Genomic DNA, 27,597 nt, shown 5'->3' on the forward strand with positions numbered 1-27,597 from the left:
AACACCTGCTCCTTTAACTCCTCCCTGTTCACCATCCAAAGGCCTAAACAATCTTTGCAGGTGAAGCAGCGCTTCATGTGCACCTCCTTCAAACTGGTCTATTGCATTTGCTGCTCCCAATGTGATCTACTCTAAATTGGAGAGACTAAACACGCACTAGGTGACCACTTTGCAGAACACTTCCGATCTGTCCATAAATAGGACCCAGACCTTCCTGTCCCTTGCCATCTCAACTCCTGCTCTCATGTCTATATGTCGGTCCTTGGTCTGCTGCTATGTTCCAATGAAGGCCAACGCAAACTGAAGGAACAGCACCTCATCTTCCAATTAGGCATATTACAGCCTTCCAGACTTAACATCGAGTTCAATAAATTCAGACTGTTAACTTTCTTCTCCACCTCACCCCATTTTTTTCCAGTAATTGGGGCAGCAGGGTAGCATGGTGGTTAGCATAAATGCTTCACAGCTCCAGGGTCCCAGGTTCGATTCCCAGCTGGGTCACTGTCTGTGTGGAGTCTGCACGTCCTCCCCCTGTGTGCGTGGGTTTCCTCCGGGTGCTCCGGTTTCCTCCCACAGCCCAAAGATGTGCGGGTTAGGTGGATTGGCCATGCTAAATTGCCCGTAGTGTCCTAATAAAAGTAAGGTTAAGGGGTTGGGTTACGGGTATAGGGTGGATACGTGGGTTTGAGTAGGGTGATCATGGCTCGGCACAACATTGAGGGCCGAAGGGCCTGTTCTGTGCTGTACTGTTCTATGTTCTATGTTCTAATTTATTTTCATTTCTTCTATCCATCTGTTTTTTCCTCAACACCGTCTCGCCTCCCCCATTCCACCCCACGAGGGCCATCTATTCTCCGTTCCAGGTTGTCCTTGGACACACTGCTAACCTTTGTTCTACCATTGAGACATTCTCATCTCTTAATGAGCCATTGTCAATGCCCTTAGCCATGATCACCGCCATCTACATTCCTCTCATCCACAACATTTTGTCAATGTCTCCCTTCCTTCAACTATCAATGGTCCTCTATCCTGCTCCATGCACCAGCCCCCCCCCCCCCCCCCCCCCCCCCAACAGTATAAATCTCAGCCTATTTGCAGCTCTCTCTAGTTGTGACAAAGAGCCATCCACACTGGAAACATTAGCTCTGTTCTCTCTCCCCAGATGCTTTCAGACCAGCTTAGATTTTCCAACATTTTCTGTTTTTGTTTCAGATTCCAGCATCTGCAGTAATTTGCTTTTGGCCCAATAGATACATTGTATCCAAGATCATACATGCTAGTCCGCCCTGCTCACGAGGGTAGAGAATTTGGCCGTGCCATTCGATGGTGCTGGGATTCTCTACTCCTACAGCTTGTCAATGGAAATTCCTATTGCAGCCAACGGTAAACCCATGGGTGGGGATGCACTGTTGGCAGGACCAGAGAATCCCACTGCCAGCAAACACCTGGAGAATTCCTGCCTGTCAATTTATCCCTAAGGAAGAGATCATAGTGAAGGTGTAAAGAGTATGGGTGAAGACTTGGAGAAAATTGCAAGTGCCTGGGTTCAGTGGTGGCAGAAGATGGAAGTAGAGAATTAGAAATTAAGCAACAGATTAGCTGTGTTGGAGTAATTGGGAGAAGTGCACTGGAATGTAGAATGTAGACTGGACTGTACTGAAACAAAAGGAAAAATCTACAGGAGAGTTGTGAGAGCTGCCTTATTATATAGTGCAGAAACCCAGGTAAAATCACAAAGAGGGGAGTAATGGATACTACTGAGATAGGATTGGTTAAATGGAGCACGGACAGACAAGAGAGGACAAATCAAGAACCTGCACATCAGGGAGGCAGTGAAAATTGGGGGAACATTGAAGAAAGCAGAGAAGAGATTCCAATGATATGGTCAGTTGTTGCAAAGGGAGAGGAAACATGGTGATGTGAAGATAGGACTGTCAGGAAGAATTAGAAGAGGAGGGCCGAGGACCAGGTGGAAGGATGCTGTGGTGAGAGATTTAAACACAATGGATTTGGGTGGGGAATGGGTGACCGAGAGGAGGAGATGGAGAAGGATGAACAACCAGTATTGTCGAAAACACAAGTAAAGTGTGACCAGCTGAAAGAAGAATAACACCCCCCAAAAAACCTGATCTTTATCACATTGCTATTTGTGGGAGCCTGTTACATGACAACAAAAGTACTTAATTGAGACATCTGGTGGGTTTGAATGGTGCTATATAAATGCAAGCCTTTCTATTACTTGTTCATTACTGTATCTCAAATATGGCATTTTGGATAAATGGTTTTTAAAAACTCATGTCTTTTTAATTAAAATTAACTATCTGAGCTCAGTTATTTGGTTCAAGCCAGAGCTGTAGTCTGGAATGCAGCAAATGGTCTCACCATATGTGACAGGAGAGACAGGGAAACAGGTAGAGATTATGTTCCTTTGCTCTTGGATAGAGAAACTTCCACAGAAAGTACATGTGTAGGCATCCTATGACGACAATTTAGGACTTGATATCATGCTTTCTCATACCAACCACCCCCCCCCCCCCCCCCCCCCCCCCCACTCCCTAAATACACATACCACAAATGGATTCACTGCCAACACTCATTGTCCCGGTACATTGATGAAGAATGGTCACTTAGGCAAAGTATTGCTCGACAGTCACTGACTCAGAATCACGACCCAATCTGAGTCACAGCATGCAGGACAGGAGAGGAAAACATTATAAAACGTTGTGGAATGACTGACCACCTGTGCAGCTAGATGTCACCCATGGCACAATCATAACGCCCTCCCTTCTGAATTCAAAGGTTGTGGGTTTGAATGCCACTCCAGAGACCTATACACAAAATCATGGCTGGCTCTCCAGTCCAGTGATGAAAGTGCTGCGTTTCAGGTGGTGCATTAACCTAAGGCTTTGTTTGTCTTCCAAATGAACATAAAATATCCCAAAGTAATGCATTAAAGAGATGTCTTCCTGACCAGCAATTAACCCTCACCCAAAAGCACAAAAAGAAACAGGTATTGTCACATTGCTGTTTGTGGGACCTTACTGTATATATCTTAGTTTCTGCATTTCCTATATTAGAACAGTGGCTACTTAAGGGGCAGCATGGTAGCATTGTGGATAGCACAATTGCTTCACAGCTCCAGGGTCCCAGGTTCGATTCCGGCGTGGGTCACTATCTGTGCGGAGTCTGCACATCCTCCGTGTGTGTGCGTGGGTTTCCTCCGGGTGCTCCGGTTTCCTCCCACAGTCCAAAGATGTGCAGGTTAGGTGGATTGGCCATGATAAATTGCCCTTAGTGTCCAAAATTGCCCTTAGCATTGGGTGGGATTACTGGGTATTGGGATAGGGGGAGGTGTTGACCTTGGGTAGGATGCTCTTTCCAAGAGCCGGTGCAGACTCGATGGGCCGAATGGCCTCCTCCTGCACTGTAAATTCTATCTATCTATGAAATATACAAGAAGTGTTTTGTGATGTATTAAGACTTTGAAAGGCATAACATGAATGCGTATCTTTCATTTTTTTCCTTGGAGCCAAGGAGAGCTGCTCCAATGTTTTCTGTGTAAATAAGAAGCAATCTAAAAGTTGTCACAGGGTGGGAAAAGTGGGTTGCATCGTTTATTCCGTGAAATAGGATTGAAAGAGAGAGCACCATCATAACTCAATTCACAGTGAGACATTCAGATTGACAGCAACATCCCTTTTGCAAAAATGTTGCTGGATTTTTAAAAAAAGCTAATTATGTGTTGATGACCCCATTGGGGAATACTGACACGGAGAAGTTACTGAACCTAACAATGTGAGCGATCTGCATTAATGGACACAGCTGAAATGATAGAATTGCTGAGATGCCCTGGGTTAATGGCTATCTCTACTGATGCTCATTCAGTTTCCTCATACTGTTCCTACTGACAGTTTTTTAAAAATCAAAATATTATGATGGACAAGAGTAGAAGACAAAAATAAGTCAACAGAATTTTTTTTTAAATTCAATATCCTCACAGTGATTCTCCCTCTTTGATTTTATTTTGCAACAGAAGTATTAGCACGGCAAAGAGAATGGCCCCTGAAATGATTCATCAGGGTGAAAAGAAAAGCACAGGTAAAGTGAGCGCTCCCAACCATAATGACGGGCAAGAAAACACACACTAATCCATCCAGGCTGTTCCATACAACATTAATGCCTTGTACAGCACAATACCAACACTCCCTACCCCAGTGCAATTTATGTAATATCCTCGGAGGGAAAATAGATAAAACCTGGGCCAATTAAGGGGTGAAAATTGGGGTTTCTCTCCTGCAGATTGCAAAATATTACTCGGAAGTGGAGATAATAATCAATTCATATTCAGCTAAGCATTTTTTTAAATTCCCAGCGTTACAAAGCCGTAGAGTGGACAGGGCAAGCCCTTCATGCATCTCCCTGCTTGCTCCAAAAAATATTCAAATTGAATCCAATTCATGGTCCCCACAAGAGAGATCCAAGCGGAGGAGAGCAGACATTCCACCTGATCTCAAGCTTGATCTTAGCCAAAAGGCCGAGAAGAAATCGCAGCAACTCAGAGAATTCTGCGCTTCTCAATAACAAGAATGTGTAGCTTCTGACGAAAAACCTCAATTCGGCATGGTGGAAGCATTTTCCGTCCAATTTTCTCGACGCACAGGTAACTTCCTACATTAAACTTTGAAGGTGCAGAAGCAAAAACTTTTGTGAATTCTCGCTTTCCATTGTTTTTGCTTCAAGGATGTCGGCATCTTTTAAAACGTATATTTCATCCCAATCAGCATCATCTATCACAAACTCGGGACAGATTCTTGACAGATCAGCATTGTGGGAATGCATGGATGCATTTTACAGTCCCATTTTTTCTTGTCACTCATACTTGACTGTAAATGAATAAACGGGGCAAACTAAACAAGTGACTCCATTCACATGTGGAATAATTATTTATATATCACTAAAATAAACTGAGTTATGTAGAAGAGTCAAACGGACTTGAAATAGTAACACTGTTTCCTCTCTCCACAGAAGCTGCCGGGCCTGCTGAGGTTATCCAGCATTTGCTGCTTTTATTTAAATGCCATTTTTTTTCTGTCCTGTGCAGTTAGGAAGATATAATATGCAGCATCCTTTTGAGATTAATCGGCGTTTACAATGAGCGGATCGTCAATATATCTACTCTATCTTTGATTAATTCTGCTTATTTATGGCTCATTAACGTGTTCAGATGTCGTCACCAGCACCCTGCAGCAAGCAAAGCTCCTCGTCCAATTTACTCAGGAGGCAGTCCAGCCATTAACAATGCTCGTTATTTTTTATTTAAAAAAACGATAGCAAACGAAAAACGAGGAAGGTGCTACAAAAATGGTTCGTGACAAATCGTCAATGGTTATGGCGCAAAGATGTTTACACATATCTAATAAGATGTTGAAAGTGCCCCAATTTTTGGTAAAAGCAAATGACTGCGGATGCTGGAATCTGAAACAAAAACAGAAAATACTGGACAATCTCAGCATGTTCTGACAGTATATGTGGAGAGAGGAGGGAGCTAACGTTTCCAGTCTGGATGACTCTGTCAAATTTTGATGTGTGTTTGTAAATGAGAATCAGAGGTTGCCGCTTACTTTTAGCATACTGCAATACTGAGGAACAATGTCTAATGTTCCTTCCAGAGAATATGCGCATATTGATCTTCGGCAAGGAACAAGAAAGAAGCTGCCATGGTTAAATGTGTAAAAGACATTCAATACTCAAAAGGGACCCAATGGGCTGAATAGCCACCTTCTGCATTTAAGGGATTCCGTGGGATAATATGTTTTACTTGGCTTGCCACCCTGTGCTGCTACAGGGTTGGTAGAAGCAGGTTTGTAACTTTGCTCCACAGGAGAGCAGGTATCATTGTTTTCAACAGCTTGGCATCCCAGGTTCTGCTTATTACCTAATGCTTACCGTTGCGAGCACAGTACACGAAATAATTCCCCTTACATGCTGTGCGCTATTCCATGCACCTACGCTGTGTCTGTCAAGGTTCTGCCCACCTCGACTATGAAAGCCAATGAAAGCGTGTAGCAGCAAAACATGTCCGCATAAATCAAGCGTCATCATTTTAAAAATGAAGACAGCAGGCATTTAAAACAGGAAATGAAGCAGTAATAAAACGGCAGCTATTGGGAAGTACCTGTTCATTTATCCCCCCCCCCCCCCCTCCCGCAACCCCCATAACGTTGTGCATTTATGGCTTTACCAGTCATGGCACAGATCCCAGCGTGGTAACTTGATTTAGTGAAAAGGTGCCATCGTTAATCACAAGGTGCAAAATGGATGATGCCTCAGAGGCAATGATCTACCGTTAGCCCAACCAATAATTGGTCCTGGCTTTGGATTCGCCCTTCTCACACCAGCACGAAAAGCACCCAGGAAACACAAACCAAGAAAAGAAACTTGCTGTTGCAACGTAAGGAGCGTCAAACATCCAAATACTGTACGGGTAGAACGTGGAAATGAAATGTGAGCATATTAAATATAAAGGGCAATTCGTTTGCAAAAAATGAACGTCTATTATCCAGCAGTTTTAATTTCATGAAAAACAATCCTTCTGAAACTGAGTAGTGTTAAGTACTTGGGACAAAATAATCAATTCCTTAACACCTGATCCCATAATCATTCAAATATATTTGTTTTAAAAATCAAGATCCAAAACATGATTCCCCCTCCCCCCCACCCCCCGATTAAAGCATATTGCGAATTTCCAGCATTTTATTTTAATATCTAGTGTTCAGTATTTGCAGTTTTTGTTTTCCTTTTGCGCAAACTTGTATGAATTCTAAAAGTTCTGGACAATTTTGAGACATTAGCTTCTTTTTTAGTTGCACTGGCATAGCCACCTGCTCTGCCAAGACCCCTGGCCACAATAAGGAAAGGCAAGCAAATCCATCCTCTTAGGTTTTCTACAGCATCAGGTTCAAGAGCAAAACTTGCTTTCGGTTTGATTTGCAATTTCTACTTCAGAATCAAGAAACGTATAAAACCACACTCAGCGTGTCATTGTGATTAAAAGGTCAATTAAAATAGATTATTAGTCTGTGTTGGCCGCAGAAGTAAATAGCAATCTGTCGATTTAGGCGCTCCAGTATAATTCACTAACACCAATGTTCTCTACTCGCTTGAGATCGTGACCAGAAAGCTTTGAAAACTGTTTTTTTTATAGAAACTTTGGTTCTGATTTTTTTATAAAAAGCACACGAGGAGTCGCATAACAGAATGTAAATCTTACATTAAGAGTCATCTAGCCTACAGACAGGGAGAGGCGTCCTCAAGGGAAGAATAAACCCTCCGCGTCAAACATGACCGGTGCAGTTCAAGCACACTCGGGTGCAATTAAAGCATTAACCGAGGACCAGTCACTGTCACCAATTCATTGTACTGCCGTTATTGCAGCACACTATCACTGGCAAACCCTACTTCTCAACAAGCACGTTTCAGCGACGATTTATGTTTAAAGGCTGCCCCACAGCCAAGCTAAGACCGTCCCTGTTGTGTCGTTCTCAACGTTGGCTGAGCACCGACCTGGACGCGGGGCAAAGGTGAATTGTAACATCCTCAAATCGGCCAGAGTTATTAAACTTAATCAAATTAATGTGAGCAATGCACATTTAAAAAGGGGCCTTTTTCAATCGTCACGATCTAAACAAAATATTTTGAATCCCTGGAAAATAAATTCCGCACCTAAAGAATTCACGTCACAAAGTATTCCGAATTGTAAATAATTTCAACGGCCCTGCATACTGTCTTCAAATAGTAAAGGCGATGCACGAGGGCCACCGGCAGCAGGTTTAGAGGCCGGATCCAGAGCTGCTCTTCCCCTGCTCTTTTTAAGAGTCCAAGTCCCTTCAGACAAGGCAGGCTGCCAGCAACTTTCAAACAACACGTTATGTTTTAAGCAACAAAGCAGTACGATATTATTTATAATATGTTTCTTTATCCCTATCCGCTCTCGGCGTTTTGTGTGTACCGCTGTCTGGTTCAGTCGCTGAGTTTGACGGGTGTGTGTCAGCGGCCAGTGAGTCCCAAGCTGGCACCTTCAAACTTTAAGTAGGACATTTTCCCAGAGCCGAAGGGACAAGTTTAAATGGTGGAGAGATAGCGGTGGAGTATTCCCCGCTGTTACCGCTGGATAAATACAGCTTGAGAAAAGTTAGGTGGGGGTAGGGGATAACCCCCCCCGTGATCCATTGCTTTTTAAAATTGAATTTCAAAGTGCCACCGACATTGAACAACATCCAGTCGATTCGGAAGATGCGACATTTTGTTTATGTATAGGTTTTACCTACAGGTAGCAATGTTGCAACAAACATAAAGGGGCGAGAATGGGGCTTGGGTGTAAAGTGGACTGGCGTCTAGGACCCAGGGGCTGGAGTGTAGAAGTTGGGTTTGAAGGTAGGAGTTGGGAGTAAGGCTTGTCAGGACAGAGCAGTTGAGCGGCGATGCCTGGGCGGGTGTTCATGTCCCTGGCTGTCACCCAGCTCAGCAAACCAAAGCAACAAAAAAACAGCAGCTTCAGTGATGTGAATGGTGAGGGCTCTTACCTTGGTTGTGTCCCGCGGCCCCGGCGCACCTCTCCAGTTTCCAGCAGACTAGGCAAAAGCAGTAGTAGTAAGTCCAGCAGAGGAGTGCCGTCCGAAGGGCTGCAGCCGCGCTCCGCCGCCGTGCCATCGCTCGGCCCGGGCCGCCAGCCGCCACCCCCCAGTGGAGTGTGGCCGGCTGGAGCTCGCTGTCTGTGTGCGGCTCTGTCAGTCTGGCACTGGCCCGGAGAGAGAGCGGGCTCACAGTCCGTCCGGCAGCGAGGCAGATGCTCAGCTCTCTGCCTATATATGTGCAGACTCGGCACCACACACACACACACGGGAGGTGCAGACTTCGCACACACACTGGGGAAGGGGTGAGTGGGATATTGTGTGTGTGTGTGTGGGGGGGGGGTAAATGCAGGGGTAGGGGTGGATAGATGGACTAGGGGAGAGGTTGATCTACACACTGCAACTCCCGATCCCACATCCCCCCTCTCCTCCTCCGAGTCACTCTCTCCGGAGGTTGGAGGATGCTTTCCCCCGCCTCAGCCGTGTCCAAACCACTCAAGACTGTTTTATGTAAGTGTGTGAGTGGTATTCAGCTACTTCACACGCAAATGCTACAGAGAATGAGAGAGGGAGGAGGAGGAGTCGCAGCACAAATCCAACCATTGCCCGGACCTGTCAATCACCCTCAGCACATCACCATTGCTCAATCCCCGAGCCAGCCGCCTGCAAGAAGTTGGTTCAGGGAACTCGCTGCAGCCTCCAGCTCTCTCTGCCCCTCTGTGTACCGAAATAAATCTGTCAGCTCTTCCCCGGCGAATATGATCGAAAGTCTGGCCTCTCAAATAAAAGCAACAAAAAAATCTCATTCACCCTGGGTGAGATTAATCATTGTAACAGCCGGCTCCCACTTTTCACTGAGAAACACCATCAGATTGTGTGACATAATTCCAAAATACTGGGGGGGGGGGGGGGGGTCCCGGAATCGCTTCTACAGATTGATGTTGTCAGCCAGGGTGCTCCTGCACCCCAGTACACACTTTTCCTGAAGGATACAGACTCTACCCGTTTGTGGCTTGACTAGAATTTTGACTCTCCTGATTTTGTTTTTCTAGTTCGAACTTCTGGATGGATGGGCGCTTCCCGTGGCCTCAGAAAGCCCGTCTTCTTCTTCAACGAATGCAAACTCACTTCCACATCTTTTGAAAACACAGATATCGCACATTTCAGTACGCGCGAAGAGTGATTTTGACTTGTCATACTTTAAGCCGCGACTTCATTATACCGGCGACACAGCACTTACATTACGGGCAGCACACTCTGAAACTGAGTAACTACCCTGGAAACTGCAGCAATGGAAATCAGGGAAAGCAAAAACTGTTTCATTTGAACAGTTACATGAAATCAATCAAGAATTGAAATTGAACTTGTGCGTGTGTTGTCTTAATCTATTGCCATAACGTTGGTGAATGATTGACACAATCCTTGGAGATATATATGATTGTTTATCCTCTGGGGGTTCCGCCACATAATGTGAGGTGAGTGGAATACCCTTAAATTTAAAATAAATACGCGTGTTAATGATAAAACACATCCCACTGGTTACCTGCAGTATCTGTCACAATTGCGCGTCCATTTTCAATGCATAAAACGTTCCGAGTGATCCACTGGGATAAGGCACAATCTTACTGCGATGTACTGAGGAAAATCTGATAATGGTAAATATTTTCTCTTTTCATTTCGTTTTTGTTTGATCAATCTATTGCAATCTGGGATTCTTTGCGTTGCTTTAGCTGGTTTAAAATTTATTTGAGTGTTTTCCTATTTACTTCGCTTCATCACATTTTTACCTCTTCCATCTTATTTTCCCAAACTGACCTGTTGAAAACTACCCTTTAGGGGCTGTCCCCTGTTATTCCCTCACCTCCTCCGGTTGCCAGTTATCTCTTGCCTCCCTCCATCCCTCTGAAAGCCCTCTTAGCTCTCCACTTTGCTGCTCAGTCGAGAGAGTGAGGCGTCACTTCGGACATTGTCGCTCGCCAAAGGCTTTCCCCATTTTGAATTTCGAGCCTCACCTCAGTTGCAACTCTGAGGTGCCCCAAGCTTCGCTGTCAGCACCACACACACACACTTCCTACTGCTTTACAACTGGGAGCTTCGCCGGCAAGCTCTGTGCCTTATAATTAAAACCATTGCTTTAACCGTATCCGGCATTGCGTGTAAAATCAAACCCACATCGACGAAAACGTTGTCAGCGTCTCCATATTTCAATAGGTACATTGTTGATATTTTTAAGAACCAGTATTGTTTGGAGTTTCAAAATTGCAGCGAAGCAACATTAATCAACCTTTCGTCCGCCCATCTGCAAGCACGTTGGAGCAAAAAAACAATAACACGAAAAACAATGATTGATCAGAAACAGACCCGGAGCTGCACAAACTAATAGTCAGAAAAGTGTGTGGGGTGAAATTGGTGCAAGGCGGCTGGCAGGCCAGTTTTCACCGCGCCCGATTGTTCTAATACATACTTGCAAACTATTTCGTTTCCAAGTCTCACTGACTCTGCTTCTTGGCCTGAAATTAAACATTTTGACAATATTTTCTAACTCAGTGGGAAATGAAAGCAGCGTAGTTTACATGAGTCAATTTCAGAGTGCAACATGAACTCATTCAGGATATCCAACGGGATGGATGGAGGGAGTGATTTAAATTATATAGTGCATTATTATGCTGACTTAATTATTCAGAAAGTATGATGTCCGCCTCAATAGTGATCAATATCTCACGTTACCCCTTCACATAACCTTGTGCCCCACATTTTTACATACTATATAACAATAAGTTTTACAAGGCAGTGTGATACAATGCAGGGATTCACACGAAGCAATGGCCTCACAATTGAAGTTCAGGTTATATCCATTTCTAGCGGTGGATATCAATGTTTCTGTTTTGTTTCTCTCCTTAACTCATCAGTGTTTCTGTCCTAGAATGGCGTGCAGTTCTCATTTATATTCTGAGGGTGTGACTGGGAAGGTCAGTTCCCAGAAGACCGTTATTTTACACACAAGAAAATCAAACCTGATAGTTCACACGATGTAAAATAACACTTATTGGTTGGCTCTAGCACGCAGTGTTCAATAATTCATTTAAAGGCAAGCGTCAGATTCTATAAGGGACCACTGCACCCATACAACAAATAGGCTGCTGCCACACTTAACAGCGGAATTGTTGAATCAACTCTTTTAACAGGCGTTTACCAGAAGGACATTGCAGCCTTGTTTTGACTTTAATAATAGGTTCCTACTGCAGACTTTGATTTGACAAAATGGATAAAGTCACTAAATTAATTATTTGGGAACCAGATTAGGCTATCCAGCTCCACGAACCAATTCGATCATGGCTGATCTAAACGTGTACTCTATTTACAGAGTTGTGAAATGAATACTGGGGTACGTTATAAAACTTGCTATAAATCAGAGCCCAGTCTTTGCTTCTGGGGAGGCCATTTCAGACGGCACGTAGCACAGTGGTTAACACTGTTGCTTCACAGCGCCGGCGTCCGAGCTTTGATTCCGGGCTTGAGTCACTGTCTGTGGGGAGTCTACATGTTCTCCTCGTGTCTGAATGTGTTTCGTCCGGGTGCTCCGATTTCCTCCCACAAGTCCCGAAAGATGTGTTTGTTAGGTGAATTGGACATTCTGAATTCTCCCTCAGTGTATCCCAACAGGCAGCACCCCCAGCAGGAGTGTGGCTACTAGGGGCTTTTCACAGTACAGTGTTAATGTAAGCCTACTTGTGACAATAATAAAGATGGTCGTTGGTAGCTGCAGATTTGGATGAAAGGTGGTGCAGAAATGTGTGATGACTAGAGGAATGGGTAGAATGTGACTTCTCAAAATCTAGCACATGGTTTAACATATAGTGCAAACATATCTCAGAATTTTTTAAAAAATCACGCTTTAACCAAATCTACTTCAATGGCAACAGAATTGGGAAAGATCAGCCGGCGCCAGACATTGTACCATTTCTGCAAATCTTGAGAATTGCTGGATGGAAAAGACCAACGTCTATTTTTTTCGTCTCCCAGTTCCAGATTCTTTTAAAAATTTAATTCAAGTTTGCAATATAGGGATTTGAACCTGGATCTCTGGAATACTAGTTCAGTGACAATACCACTACACCACTGTCTGTCCCGATCTCCTGGTTGCATCACACAATGATAAGGGTTTTATTGGCCAATCATCGCAGTCAATCTCTATAGATTAGTCCACAGCAGACTAATTGTGATATGAGGAAAAGCCTAGTTGGGATTAGTTGGGAATCATATGGTCCAAATCACCTGTTTAAACAAATAAACAAAATATTTTCAAAGTCACCTGTTCCTCTGAAATATGCTCTACTTTCCACACACTATGGCTCAATTTACTCACCCACTGTGTCCCCAGAAGTTATTCTCAAAGCAAAATCAATCAAATTTATATGAAATGAAAACCGCTTATTGTCACGAGTAGGCTTCAATGTAGTTACTGTGAAAAGCCCCTAGTCGCCACATTCCGGCGCCTGTCCGGGGAGGCTGGTACGGGAATATTTGCATGCATCAGTGTTAACTGCCACTTCCACTTCTTTAGCAAACCTCTCCAATAGATTGACCACACTCTCACTAAAATATTTGGGCTGAATTTTAGCTCCCAAAAGCAGAGTTATGTCAGAAGTTAAAGTGCAAACAAAATCCAGAAACTGAACCCAGAGCCCACACAGATGCTGAAAAAGAGGCACAAGAAACCAACCAATGTGGGAAGGCGGGTGGTTGTTGACACATTGTAATGAGGTTGACCTTTTGTTTTAGCAGTATTTCTATTTTTCCCCACAGGCATCCACATTTCCCAAGTCTTGGGGTGCCCCGTGACCTAAGGAAACAAAAGGGCTGAATCCATAAGATTTGATTTTGGATTTATTGTCACGTGTACTGAGGTACAGTGAAAAGTATTGTTCTGCCTCCAGTCCAGGCAGATAGTCCCATACATGAAAAACATAGGGCATAGGAGAATGCCTCCCTAACACTGTGTTTAGGATGAGTAGGAGTGCTTCTCTATCACCACCTAACTTCCAGTAACCCCCATCATCGGTGAGCTGCCTATGCACTCCACTGCCACCATTTAACACACTAACCACCACTGGAACCCTCCCAAACAGAAGTGGATTTACAGTTCATGGGGCCCCATGCTTACCTTCATTTCTAGTCCATCCCCTCCCAACCTCCCACCCCTCCTGACTCCACATGCTTTTGCACAAAACGCAAAGGCAGAAGCCACAAAAAACACAAATTGGTCAGTGCTTTTTAACTTGTAAAAGCACTCCTGTATGAATAATTGCTGAATTGAAATCTAAGTTTACCTCTTGTCAGAATGATAGTAAGGATGGTTAATATTGTGATGTGTGAGGCAAGATGGAATGCATGGAATTTGCTGAAGAGCAAGGAGGTGGAAAAATCAGCCAATGCCATCAATGCAGCAAAAGCCAGTGCAGGACAGAATGAACCAGGCCACAATGAACAAACACTCCAATCAACAAGATGCATACGCTGCCACTCAGTATATTTCACAGAGTCTCATTCAGTTTCAAACGTAAAAGTTAACTTCTTTACATATTCTCACAAAATCAGGAAGTTATTTTCATAAATTCACATGAGTGGATGTTCAGTGAGTCCAAGTCCAATATCAGTGACTCTGTCTGGCAGGATTCCATTCTTTGTCCTAGAGATTTTCTAATGTCCAGTCTTGAGAGTGATGGTGGTTAGAACTACCAACATGTGACCAGCTGCAGCCATTATATCAGACGAGCAATGGTCCATTTTGAAAAACAGAATTTAAACAAGAGAATATGGAAGAGGGGCAGAATGTTAAGATTTTCTTGCTTCATTCCTTGTTGTCATGGCAATTTAGAATTTTTTTGTACACTTTTTCTTACAGTCATCAATTACATAATTGTTGGCAACATCTTGTAATGATCCACTTTCTTTTGTTAATATTGCTGAAAACTGTCAAATATTCCTGACTTATCATACTTTGCAAATAATGATTAATTCTTTTCAATACATAAAAAGAATGCTCACATTTGTGACAGATATTGTTGAAAATATTTTCAGAATGGTTTCTACAGTTCGAAAGGCCACCTGCAAACCATCACATACTTGACTGTACAAATCAGCTGGTGTTCTCAAAGCACAGAGTTCATCACCATTGATGAAATTAATGAATTGTGCCACTTCATCATCAAAAAGATTTATGTCCATGTCATCCCAGTAAAATTCACTTAATTTCTCACTGCAGTGGCTTTTAGCATTCTCACCCAAACTTCTGTCAAAAATCATGCAAAATAAATCAACAGTTTTCTTCGGAGATTCACTTGTACTCTGCAATTTCACCATTGTTGTGTTGCAGGTAACATTAGCAGTCTCAATTATGATCTTAGCTTTCTATTTTAAAGTGATTTCATTGTCTCCAGTTGCAAAAACTAATAACTTCCTGAATCTTGTATCCCTCTCATCATCAGAGGGGCCTATATTGTTTTCTTAATGGGTGAGTGCTATCTCTCCCACTGAGCTGTATGAATTTTAAACTTCCATCACAAAACTTTTAATTGAGGCGAACAATTGTGCAGCATTCAACAAAATTGTATCTAGAATTTGCAGTGATTTGCTGATGGCATTCATTCTTTGAAGTAAACAGTTCCACAAAAGAGTACAAGCAGCAATATCATGCTTTTCAAACTTCTCCGATAAGAATTTAGCTTCCTCTTTCACAAGCATTTTTTTTCTGAATTTGAGGCAGCTGTGTCTGCTAAGGTTTCCTTTAGATCAGCAAAGTTCATTTTCAAAGCCAAAACAGCATCCATACAAGTGGACCACTGGGTCTCACAAATTGTTTCGACTGTCAGATGTTTTTCATTTCCCTGCTCCAAGTCTGATTGCAACATATTCCACTGATGTGTGGAAACCAAAAAAAAAAGCATATACATTTGAACAAAAAAATGTGCCGCACCCTCACAGGATTCAGCTGTAGAGTTGCAGATTAATTTCAAGGAGTATCTGAAAATGAAATGAATAATGCACAGGGGCTTTCATTGTTCAATCTTGCTTGCCAATCTGAATATTTTCTGCCATATTTGCGACATTATCAAAGCTTTGCCCACGGCAATTTTTGATGTCCAAATCTAAATTTGAAATGATTTTCAGAACAGTGGTCTCCAAACACTTTGAAGTGGGGGATAGAAGCTGGATAAAACAAAGAAATCGCTCTACAACATCACTGATCACATATCTTAAAATTAATGTTAATTGTTCCACATCAACTATTATGGGATAGTATTCGGCATCTTATACTTCATTAGTGAATTGGTTTCTGAGCCGCTCTGACATTATAGCGATGAAGTCATCGTAAGTTTGCTGTGATAAAAGGTTACTCTTTCCTGAGCCACAATATTGATAACTTTTCAAATGCTCTTTGAGAAATTTGTCGAATTCTCTAAGATATTCAAGGCAGGGTAAAAAATTACATCTTCAACTTGACACTGATAACTCATCATGTCCTTTTAGAGGTAGTCCCGAACAGGTCAGCAGTTTAACCACACCAACACATCTCACCACTATCCTCCAATAAGAACACTCCTTTTCAATTTGAACCCATAATTTTCTATATTACCTATGTTTTCTGGTTTGTTTAGTATGAAATATTGTCATACCCAGTGGAACAGATTTTGGCCATGAGGCAATGTCTTCAGCATAGGTTTTGTTCCTCATTTCAATAAAATAATCGTGTAGTTCAGTTCTCATTCCAGAGTCCACTTCTTGTTCAGCTTTTTCAGGCAATGTGGTACCTCTGGAAATCAACAGTCTAAGTCATGAGATAATTCACCCATTTATACGTTTGGATGAGGATGAGTGTGCAGTTTGTGCATTGTTAATACTTTGAACTTTTAAAGTAAAATGACAAACTGTCCTTTTGCCTAACTTCGTCCTCTTACCTCGCCTTCAATCTTCGCTTTTGACTGCCAGATTGACAGTGTCGCTTCATATTGCCAAGGAATTGGATTTTGATTTTAGGCAGCTAATAAAGTGCCTGAAAGGAGCAGGCTTTTTTTGCACAGTCAATCCTACATTTTCATCAGGTTCAAGCTGTGCAAAAATTGGATTAATCTTTTATCTATGAAGCTGTGAATCTGATCATGAATTTCAAACAACGCTCACTCTATCTTCGTCCTACCCATTCCACTCACAAACCCACAAACTCTCCCTCCCCATGGACCCCAACCCCATCACAATCTCCCCCCCCCCCCCCCCCCCCCCCAACACTCCCCCATTGTCACAATCCCACTCACCTCGCTCGGTTGGGGTCTTCAAGGCAGCCTGCCTCACTTGGCGTGGTCGCCCCACCTCTCCCTCACCTCGGGGGGCATCGAAGCGCGCGCTTGTCGCTGGTCTGGGTCCATTCCTCTACTCATCGGCTCCTCATGGCTTGATTCAGGGCGTCGCACTTCGCACGCCTGATGCTTTCACTAGCCCGGCTCTGCTGGTGCCAGCGCCCGGCGAAACCCTACTCACCTGCTCAGCCCCTCGTGGCTTGATTCGCACGCTCTACCAGCTTTCCCGCTCTTTCAGGCTCACCAACTAGAATCAGATTTTGCTTTGTATTTGCTGCAGATCGGCTCATGAGTCTATCAGCAAATGCAGAGTAACAGCCTCCGATTGGATGGCCAGTGCATCGGGGCCTTGTGTCAAGGCACGGTGTGCTTCTTGGTAAATCTGCATCTGCTCCCAAAGTACCATTGCAACACCTCACCCACCCACCATGCACTCTGCCATCCACTTCCTGTCACTGCGACAATCCCCAACAACTTCACCCTCTCACCACATCTACATTCCTTCTTGGCTTCGGCTTTGTGAAACCAGCTTCCACATTGCCCCCTACCCCCAAAAAGGTCTCCCACCTGTCAATCAGGTTGGCAGTGAGTGAGGACTTCGCAGAAATTAAATTAAATCAGTTCTGAAGCTCGTTTCTGCAGGACATTCTGGGACCCATTCTTCTTGATCTCCAGACCCCACAACAACCCAACCAGCCCACCATGCCAGAACAGGCCTCTTAGTTCTAATCCAAGCTACTGTTGCAGCAGATTTGTTTTGTATTTGCTCTTCTCAATGCAGGAACAGCATTCTCTGGTTCTACTCTTCCGGATGAGGTGAAACAGGTTTCATGCATGATCCATCCACAATATCTAATCCCTACAGAATTTTTTAAAATAATGATATCACCTCTCCAACTTCTCTTTCCTCGGAATAATCTGCCCAATTTACATAATCAGTTGGAATTCAATTCTTCCATTCATTCATGCTGGTTGTTGTTTTCTATATCCTTTCAGTTGCATTTTGTCGTATTGTGCTGATTAGAACTGCATACAGTATTTTAAGTGCAGACACACAAATGATTTATAAAGTGGCCGGATTACCGCATTATTTCAGCTCACTATTGATCTTTTAATACATCCCAGTATTTGATTTGCTTTACAATGTCACAACAGATTGTTGTGATAGCTTCAATTTGTCAAGCTGAATCCCCATATCTTTCTTTTTCTGTGCACATTATTTACTTTCCCTTCAAGTAATAGGCTTTTCTGGGAATTTTTGTTCCCTTGTGAGGCACTTTGCATTTCCCTACATTGACTTTTATCTGCCACCTGTCTGACCAATTCCCAAGTTTGTTTAAATCCTCCTGTAGATTACCCTGTTCAGCTTCACAGGCAACAGACGTCATTAGCTTCGTATCACCTGCAAATTATTCCACGGCACTTTTGACTCTGGTTCCAGAATGTTTATGAAGATATTAAATTTTAAAAGATCCCAATATACATCTGTGGGACCCCAAAAGTAACAATCTGCTAAGTTGATGACATTCTTGCATACCCCACTTCTGGGTGCTATTGGTCAACCAATTGCATACTTTTGGGGAAATAGTTCCACTGATAGCCACTTTCCTTATTTTGAGTACCTTACCAGAACAACTCTAACAAAAATCTTACTGAAATATAAGCTAACTACATCCACTGTTTACACTTATGAAACTCCTTTGTTACATCTTCAAAGAAAAAACACAGTTATATTCCCAAGACTGCCAAGAACATAGGGGTTAGGAATGGGAGTAGGCTATTCAGCCCTTTGAGTCTGCACCGCCATTCAAATAAGATCATGGCAGATCCTATTGTGGTCTCAACTCCAGTTTTCCATCTGTCTCCCAAAACCCTTGACTCGCTTGTCTATCAAAAATCTGTTTAACACAGCCTTGAATAAATTCAATGACCCCACCTCCTCTGCTTCCTGGGGAAGATAATTCCACACACCAATCACACTTTAAGAGAAAAAAAACTTCTCATCTCTGCCTTAAAAGGTAGACCTCCTTCTAAAACTGTGTCTCCTGGTTCTCATTTCTCCCACAAGTGGACACACCCTGTCTGTCATCATTTTACTTCAATACAGATGAACCATGGTCTTATCTCTTTTAATAGCTTCTCCATAACTTTAGCCATAATGGACACCAAGCTCTTTGCTCTGTCGTCTTCTTGCTTACATTTGCTACCCGTTTTAAAGTGGAATTAAGTTAATTTTGTTGAGTTACGAAGAGAGATTACACATATTAGACCTGTTTTCTCTAGAATGTAGAAGGTTGAGGAGCAATCTGAGTCAAAGAATTCAAGATATTCACAGGGAAAGACAGGAATAAACTATTTCCACTGGTTGGAGATTCTAAAACTAGGGGGCATAGTCTAAAATTTAGGGCTAGACCTTTCTGGAGCGATGTTAGGAAGAACTTCTTCATTCAAAGGGTGGTAGAGGTTTGGAACTCTCTCCCACAAACATAAGTTGAAGCTGGAACAGTTGTTGATTATAAATCTCAGATCGATAAATTCTTGTTATGCAAAGATATTGAGGGATAAGGGCCAAAAGGCAGGTATATGGGGTTAGGCCACAGATCAGCCATGATCTCATTAAATGGATGGACAGGCTCAAGGAGCTGAATGGTTCCTATGTACCTATGGCCTGTATTCCTATGGAGCAACACCTGCCCTTTTCCAGTGGTCCTGTATTCAGTGATTTCTGGAAGACATGTACTTGAGCCCCTGCAATCTCCTCTCTTGTTTTCTAAATGATCTTCAAATGCATTTAAAGTCCTGAGATTTTATTCTCCTCAAGTGTGCACAACTGTCTAGTGCTGGTGAAGCCACCGTAAGTCACTCACATCCATTCAGGTTAAAACAATTATTATACTTTGTCCCCAGTAGTTATTTTCCAAATGTACCAAAAAGAATGGACTTCCAGTGACATTAATATTGAGTAATTCTGGGGCACAATACAAACATATCTATTGATTATGACTTATGATTATGACTCTAAATATGCTGATGTGATAATATTTTGTAGCTACTAAAAGATGCCTTAAAGTGGCTAAATTTTATTCACTTGGTACTCAGGTCTATTGTTCCTTTTTAATCATGATAGAAATGTCCATCGTTTGTTTGAAGATTGAATGCAAAGCTGCTAATAATGTAATACAACACACTTTTTAGTAATTTCCAAAAAATGTACTTGATCAAAAGGAAATAGTTAATGGATGGGACTATGTAATTAAATTTGATTGTAAGACTCATTAAAATAGTATTCCCTATCCCACCTATGCTAATAAGAGAACTTATTAAAAATAGGAGATACAGGAGCGGGGCAATATAATTGCTGTCCTGATAGACCAAAAAAAGTAGAATTATAAAGTTCCATCAAAGCATAGTTTTGCCTGAGAAATTCAAGCTTTAAATAAATACTCTGGACTACATTTTATCAATGTAAGTTTTGTTAGTACCAATAGCAGTGCAAAGGAATGCTGACATGTCAAAGAGAAGTAGCTGTAAACAGAGCTGGAAGTTTAAGGGTTTTGACATGTTTCTTTCCCGCTCATATCTGAATTCCAAAGTACAGTGAAACCTTTCCAGCCCTGAGCTTCTGCCAGCATGAATTACATAAAAATTATGGATTGTGGCACCATTGTTGTTACAGTGGATAAAATAATATCTGATATTTTGCACTAAATATGCATTAACTGCAGCTATTGTTCACCATGGACAGAAAGTATAAAATGATTATGTTGCACATGATCATAGAATCCCTACAGTGCAGAAGGAGGCCATTCGGCTCATCGAGCCTCATCAACCCTCTGAAAGAGCACCCTACCTAGGATCAATCCCTCGCCTATTCCTGTAACCCCACCCAACCTTTGGACACTAAAGGGTAATTTAGCATTGCCAGTCCACCTGACCTGCACATCTTTGGACTGTGAGAGGAATCCAGAGCACTCGGAGGAAACACACACGGACTTGGGGAAAACATGAAAACTCCATACAGTCACCCAAGGCCGGAAACAAACCTGGGTCCCTGGCGTTGTGAGGCAGCAATGCTAACCAAAACAGAAATTTGTTGTTTGTCACCTTTCCTTCTGATTTCATTTATCATTCCTGAATGAAACAATGGTACATTTCCTGTTCTCAAACTTTGCTTGTGTCATTTTATTAACAACAGTTTTGAAAATGCAGTACCTGTGGTGCCTCTGTTTCCTAACCCCACCTCTATAGCACTGCAGTCTCACAGCACTAGTAACCTGAGTTCAATTCCAGCCTTGGGTGATTGTGTGGAGTTTTCACTTTCTCCCCATGTCTGCGTGGGTTTCCTCTGGGTACCCCACTTTCCTCCCATGGTCCAAAGATGTGCAGGTTAGGTGGATTGGCCATGCCAAATTGCCCCTTAGTGTTCAAAGATGTGCAGGTTAGGCAGGGATATGGGGTTGAAGGTGAGTGGGCCTGGGTAAAGTGTTCTTTCAGAGGGCCATGCAGACACAATGGGCAAATGGCCCCCTTCTGCACTGTAAGAATTCTATGGTTCTATACCCTACTTCACCCACAGAGAAATACTTCTGTTCCATTTAGTGTCTCCGACAATCCATTGACTCTCTCCAAAAAGTGAAAGGCTGCATTTTTAAATTACCATCCATTGAAGGACTCCAGGATGCCCCAAAGTGCTTCACAGTTAACGGAACACTTTTGAAGTGTAATCACTGTAATGTAGAGAATGTACAATTTAGGCAGTTCAAAATGATAAGTGACTAGTTAAACATTGTTAGTTATGCTAGTTGAGGGATAAATATTAACCTTGTTAACATTAATCTCTCAATTCCACTGTTCTCCTTTGAATTGTGTCCATGAAAACTTACACATCTGCCCAAGAGGGTAGGTGAGGTCTCAGTTTAACTTTCGTATATAGCTGAGAGGTTCCACGAGTTTTCACTTGATTGCCCTTTTTTATTCCGCATGTTGCATCGGATATCAGCGCAACTGGTGCAAACGATTGCAGAATTTTAAGTGAAAATTGCTTTTGCGCAAACAAGGAGAGGCGGTGGAGCAGTGGTATTGTCAGTGGACTAATAATCCAGATACCCAGGGCAATGCCCTGGGGACCTGGCTTCGAATGCCACCAGGGCAGATGGTGGAATTTGGATTCAATTTTTAAAAATCTGGAATTAAAAGTCTAATAGTGACCATGAAACCATTGTTGATTGTCGTAAAATCTCATCTGGTCCACTAATGTCAATGTCCTTTAGGGAAGGAAATCTGCTGTGCTTACCTAGTCTGGCCTTCATGTGACTCCAGACCCACAGCAATGTTGTTGACCATTAAATGCCCTCAAGGATGGGCAATAAATGCTGGCCCAGCCAGTGACGCCCACATCCCATGAACAAATTTTAAAAATAATCGGGTTCCTGTTGTGTTTTGCACTAGATTTAAAATAATGTGCTCGAAGCAAACATCATTTAGAAAACTGGCCATGCACCCAGGCTGCTGTAATTACCATTGGGTGCTCTTGTTTGCTGGCCTTCTATGCGACTCCACATTAAACTGGATCTTTTGAGCGCATGGACATAAGTAGATATGTTTTCAGTGGTTTTGAGTGAGTTTCGAAAAATAGATAGGACTGAAAAACTGACTACTATATCCCGATCGAACTAGAAAATAGTTTTGTCTGATATTTTAAAAATATTTCATGGTTAGCATTGCTGCCTCATGGCGCTGAGGCCACAGGTTCGATCCCGGCTCTGGGTCACTGTCCGTATGGAGTTTGTATTTTCTCCCCGTGTTGCGTGGGTTTCGCCCCCACAACCCAAAGATGTATACGGTAGGTGGATTGACCACACTAAATTGTCCCTTAATTGCAAAAAAATGAATTGGGTACACTAATTCTATTTAAAAAAAGACTTTTCAGTACACAAAAATCAGGTCACTCACAGGTAGTGAATTGAAACTGTGATTTAAAATGATTCACCCATTTTCGGCTACATTAATGCGGACACTAATGAACATGCTTTGAAAGGTTTTCATTTCTTCAAACAAAACTAGGGAACTGACTGCTATAACAGAATTTTATTAGGAAATCGATTTGCATATTTTATAAAATAATTTTCAGTATGTTACAACTGTTGGGTTGTCACCGATTTTAAAAGTCTTACAACACCAGGTTAAAGTCCACCAGGTTTGTTTTAAATCACGAGCTTTCAGAGTGCAGCTCCTTCATCAGGTGAAGAAGGAGCAGTGCTCCGAAAGCTAGTGATTCGAAATAAACCTGTTGGACTTTAACCTGGTGTTGGAAGACGTCTTACTGTGTCCACCCCTGTCCAACGCCGGCATCTCCACATAACCGATTTCAAATGTTTTTTCTGAAAAAAAACATTTTCAGCTGTAATAAAAATGGAAAATGCTGGTACTTTTCAGCCAGTGTGGCAGCATCTGTGGAGAGAGAAACAAAATTAACATTTCAGGTCGATGACCTTTTATCAGAATATTGCTGATATTAATATCGAATGTAATAATGGCACTTACTGTGCAAAACCCTAGTGAAAATGTTTAAGCCTAAATTAGAAAATGTACCCATAGCTTGGAATGCTAACCATCAAATACAATGAATGGTATCATTTTAAACTCTTAGAAATGAACTTCAGAGTCTTCACCCATCCACACTTCTGCCATTCTCATACCCTGTCACTACTTCTGTTTTTTCTACAGCACACTCTTTATTGTTCACTTGGGATTTTTTTTATTGTGGGTAGACTATAAATATTTCATTTGATGTCAGGTGAAGCACCTCAGAGAATAAAATCTCTCAGTGATCTATCAACAGATGTGCACTGTGTCATATTGTTTTGGAATGTATGTCAATGTTAAATCTCCAAAGAAATCATATAATTTTCTTTTATAATGTATGTATACACTACATTTTGACATAGCTAGAAATCAACCACAAATAATCATCTTGATAATAATGTCACAGGCTAGTTAATCTAGGAATGTGATCCTATGTTGCCCTTATCAATCAGTACACCTCACAAAATCAAGTATTTCAGAAACAAACAGTATATTTGAAATTAGTTTTACAAGTTTTACATTAAAGACGCTGAATGAACACATAGAACAATGGATAAAGGGGAATAACTATAAGTCTAAATTCTGATTTAAAGACTTTCTACTATAGCTTACGTCTGATAGCCACAGAATCTCAATTTGAGATTACAATTATCCATTATTCTATTTCAATATCTAATTCAAGGAACAGTAAATTACATTTTTCAGCATATTACAGCAACTAAATGAGATTTTAATTGGAATATGGCCTTGCATAGATCTAAGTGGGATCATTAAAATCTCAGTAGCATTGCTTCTTTTCAAGACAAACAGCATTTATAATGGTACTATTCTTAGAATATGAGACTATCACTTAATAAATTTGCTATGAATCTTTAGTACTGTGTATACATCATGATATATCAACTATGAAAAGTATGTTTTACTTTTGAACTGAATTTTGGTCCGATTATGCTCCTAAGCAGTGCTTTGGGACAACTTACCATATTTAGGATGCATTTTGAATGACAGTTGTTGTTGGTCATTTCGGTTTCTCACTCTCGCTGTTGATAATAAAACAGTGACACAATTAAACTGTGTGCTGAACTGTATAAAATATTGTGGATACGTGGAAATGATTTTTGTTTTATCTTAAGTTAACAATAATAGTTCTATGCCTTTCAAGCATTATCCTCACCTATTATTTAGCAAGCTGCAGCATGTAAAGAACATTAAGAACATTGGGACAGTGGTTTAATGGTTATGTTACTGGACAATTAAAACTGAGCCACAGACTAAAAATTTAGTTCAAATCTCATTTGAACTGGCAAATACAAAATCTGGATATTAAAGAAAAATTGGCCATAAAGCTCATCAGGATGTCATAAAAATCGCTAATAACGGTTTGGGAAGGGCAGCACGGTGGCGCAGTGGTTCGATCCCAGTTCTGGGTCACTGTCCGTGTAGAGTTTGCTCATTTTCTCCGTGGTTGCGTGGGTTTTGACCCCACAACCCAAAGATGTGCAGTTTAGGAGGACTGGCCGCTTAATTGGTAAAAAATAATTGGGTACTCTAAATTTAATTGAAATAATAACTTGTTGGGAAGAAAATTGCTGTTTTACCCAGTTTGACACAGGTTCTTGCCTCTAGTCTGAAATGCCCTCTGAAATTACCCAACAAGCCATTCAGCTGTATTAAACTTGAGCAACTAGGGATGAACAATAACTGTTGGTCTTGCCAGTCACATAGACATTCTGAGATTGTAAAAAAAAATGGGATAAGAAAGGGGCATTTGGCCCATCGAGCTCCACAAATTGCATGCATACTATCTCTCTTGCAAAAGGTCATCACAGCTCATTCTCATTTTATCTTGTTTCTTAGAAAAAATAAATTATAGATTTTGCCATTCCAAGTTTGATTTATGCTATTTCATGGATATTGTATACTCATAATTTGATCTGATTACACGATGAAGGTAAGGATATATTACAGCTATTTATGATGTTATTAAATTCTTGATGTTGATGCAACGGCTAACAGAAGAGCATCCTGGAATTACATTTTTCTAACAGATTCAATGCTATATATTATCTTGTACATTATTGTATTTTACAGAGAATAGAAGATTCATTAGAATGGCTACAGAGCAGTACTGGAGTACAGTTATTGGATTCAATCAAGTCTTATTATCATTGGTTATTGCATTACCTAAATCCTGAGATGGATTACTACAATCATCACTCACTATCTCTTATTTTCTATTTATTCACAAATTATTATCTGTTATTAACTGGATTATGAAAACAACAATTGCTAGAACTGAACAGCAAATCATTCACCTTCTGCCAAGGCAAAATAGTAGATATTTCACATCTCATCCTGCAACTGTTTACATTTTCAGTTTGTATTTCAGGTATTTTTTTATTGCCCCAACCATATCTAATTTAGTGCATCTCAATGGCCCAACTTGAAAAATAAATAAATGATAAGTTTTGCTACATTCATTTTATTCCAAGTTTATTTTTTAACCAATTACATAGTATTTAACCAATACAAATGTCATGCACAGTAAAAACACGTCACATTTTAAGATACAACTTTATTCAATTTAATGAAATGAACCGTTTCTTTTGAAAATGAACATGTGCTCCAGCAAAAGTGGCTGCCAATTGTCAGCTGAGCTGACTTGTAGCATCACCTGGCATCAAAAATAGACTCATAATCTAATAGAGAAAAAAGGGCACATCCCAGATGAAAAGGTGACAACTCTACATATCATGAGACCATCAGGAGACATTCCTGAATTGAATGGGTCTTCTTTCATAGCATCCTTACTGTACAGAAGGCGCCCATTAAACACATTGAGTCTGCACCGACCCTTCAAAAGAATACCCTGCACATGTCCACTCCCCTGTCCACCTCGCCCTATCCCCATAACCCTATAACCTAACCTGCACATCCCTGGAAACTAAGGGGAAATTCAGCACGGCCAATCCACCTAACACACACATCTTTTTTTCTTTTCTTTCTAAAGTAATTTTAGAGAGCCCAATTCATTTTTTCCAATTAAGGGACAATTTAGCATGGCCACTCTACCGACCTTGCATATCTTTTGGGCTATGGGGGGTGAAACCCTCGCAAACACGGGGGGAATGTGCAAACTCCACATGGCAGTGACCCAGAGCCGGAATCGAACCTGGGACTGTGAGGCAGCAGTTCTAACCACTGTGCCACCGTGCCGCCCTAACAAAGGTGGTAATTGACTTAACCCCCTCAGGGTGAATGTTCTCAAACAATAATCAGGATGTAGTTAATCAACTGAAGATAATTACCTTATATGGGTAAGGCACTGCAAAGAATCACATGGTAGGGAAGCTATGTTTGTCGCCCTTTAATCTTTAAGTACTGAATTTATGCAAAGAATCACATGGTAGGGAAGCTATGTTTGTCGCCCTTTAATCTTTAAGTACTGAATTTAGAATGCACAATACCATCTGTGCCTTAAGAACCACAGGCTGTAACACCATACAGTCTCCAAGGTACTTTTCGGGTCCACCAATATAACAAACTTGACCCCTGATCACAGGCAAGCAACTAACTTTGTGCCCTGCAGAAAGTCCACCTCTTTGAGAAAATCCTGAAAACAACTTCAGTGGATGACTTCAGCTGTTGAGTTCAGCTTCAGGAGTGAAGGCTATTTCACATTTTCTCCAGAACAAGATGAGCACATAAAGTATGAATTTTCCTTTGTTTAGAACTTGTACCAGCGCACTATTCTCTTCAACTGTACTTTCCTTGAGTATGTTTATTTGTGTGCTTGTGTGAGTGGGTGCCGCAGGGTAGATTTTGAGTTGAGTGCTAAAATAAACAATCATCTTTCTTTGTTTAAAACCCATGAAAAGCTTTCTGCTGGTTATTCAAAATGCCCACACAATCATGGATTAAAAAATGCACACGCACTAGTTCCCCGGAAAAGCTTACTGTTTATGGACAGGAATGGGAAGGGAACAGGGATTTCATAAGTCCTCTCTTATCCTGTCCGTCACAGCATA

The 27,597-nt window shown here is 41.6% G+C and overlaps 1 protein-coding gene and 1 long non-coding RNA gene across 3 annotated transcripts in view; one reads left to right on the forward strand and one right to left on the reverse strand.

Annotated features, from left to right (window-relative positions):
* LOC119970184 (ephrin type-A receptor 5-like) overlaps window positions 1–9,178 on the reverse strand; it is a 430,626-nt gene extending 421,448 nt beyond the window's left edge. The window contains exon 1 of one of the 2 annotated variants that reach the window (XM_038804402.1): window positions 8,583–9,178. In XM_038804402.1, coding sequence (XP_038660330.1) covers window positions 8,583–8,709 — 127 coding nt within the window. In that variant the 5' untranslated portion in view covers window positions 8,710–9,178. The remainder of the gene's footprint in view (window positions 1–8,582) is intronic. The other variant, XM_038804401.1, reaches the window with a different exon arrangement.
* On the forward strand, window positions 8,452–25,958 carry LOC119970186. Its single transcript, XR_005461560.1, has 3 exons — window positions 8,452–8,568; window positions 9,683–10,105; window positions 25,661–25,958. It is a non-coding gene; the product is annotated as an uncharacterized LOC119970186 (long non-coding RNA).
* Window positions 25,959–27,597: the final 1,639 nt, after the last annotated feature.

The sequence above is a fragment of the Scyliorhinus canicula genome, chromosome 8 (genome assembly GCF_902713615.1).
Source record: "Scyliorhinus canicula chromosome 8, sScyCan1.1, whole genome shotgun sequence".
NCBI classification, from domain to species: Eukaryota; Metazoa; Chordata; class Chondrichthyes; order Carcharhiniformes; family Scyliorhinidae; genus Scyliorhinus; species Scyliorhinus canicula.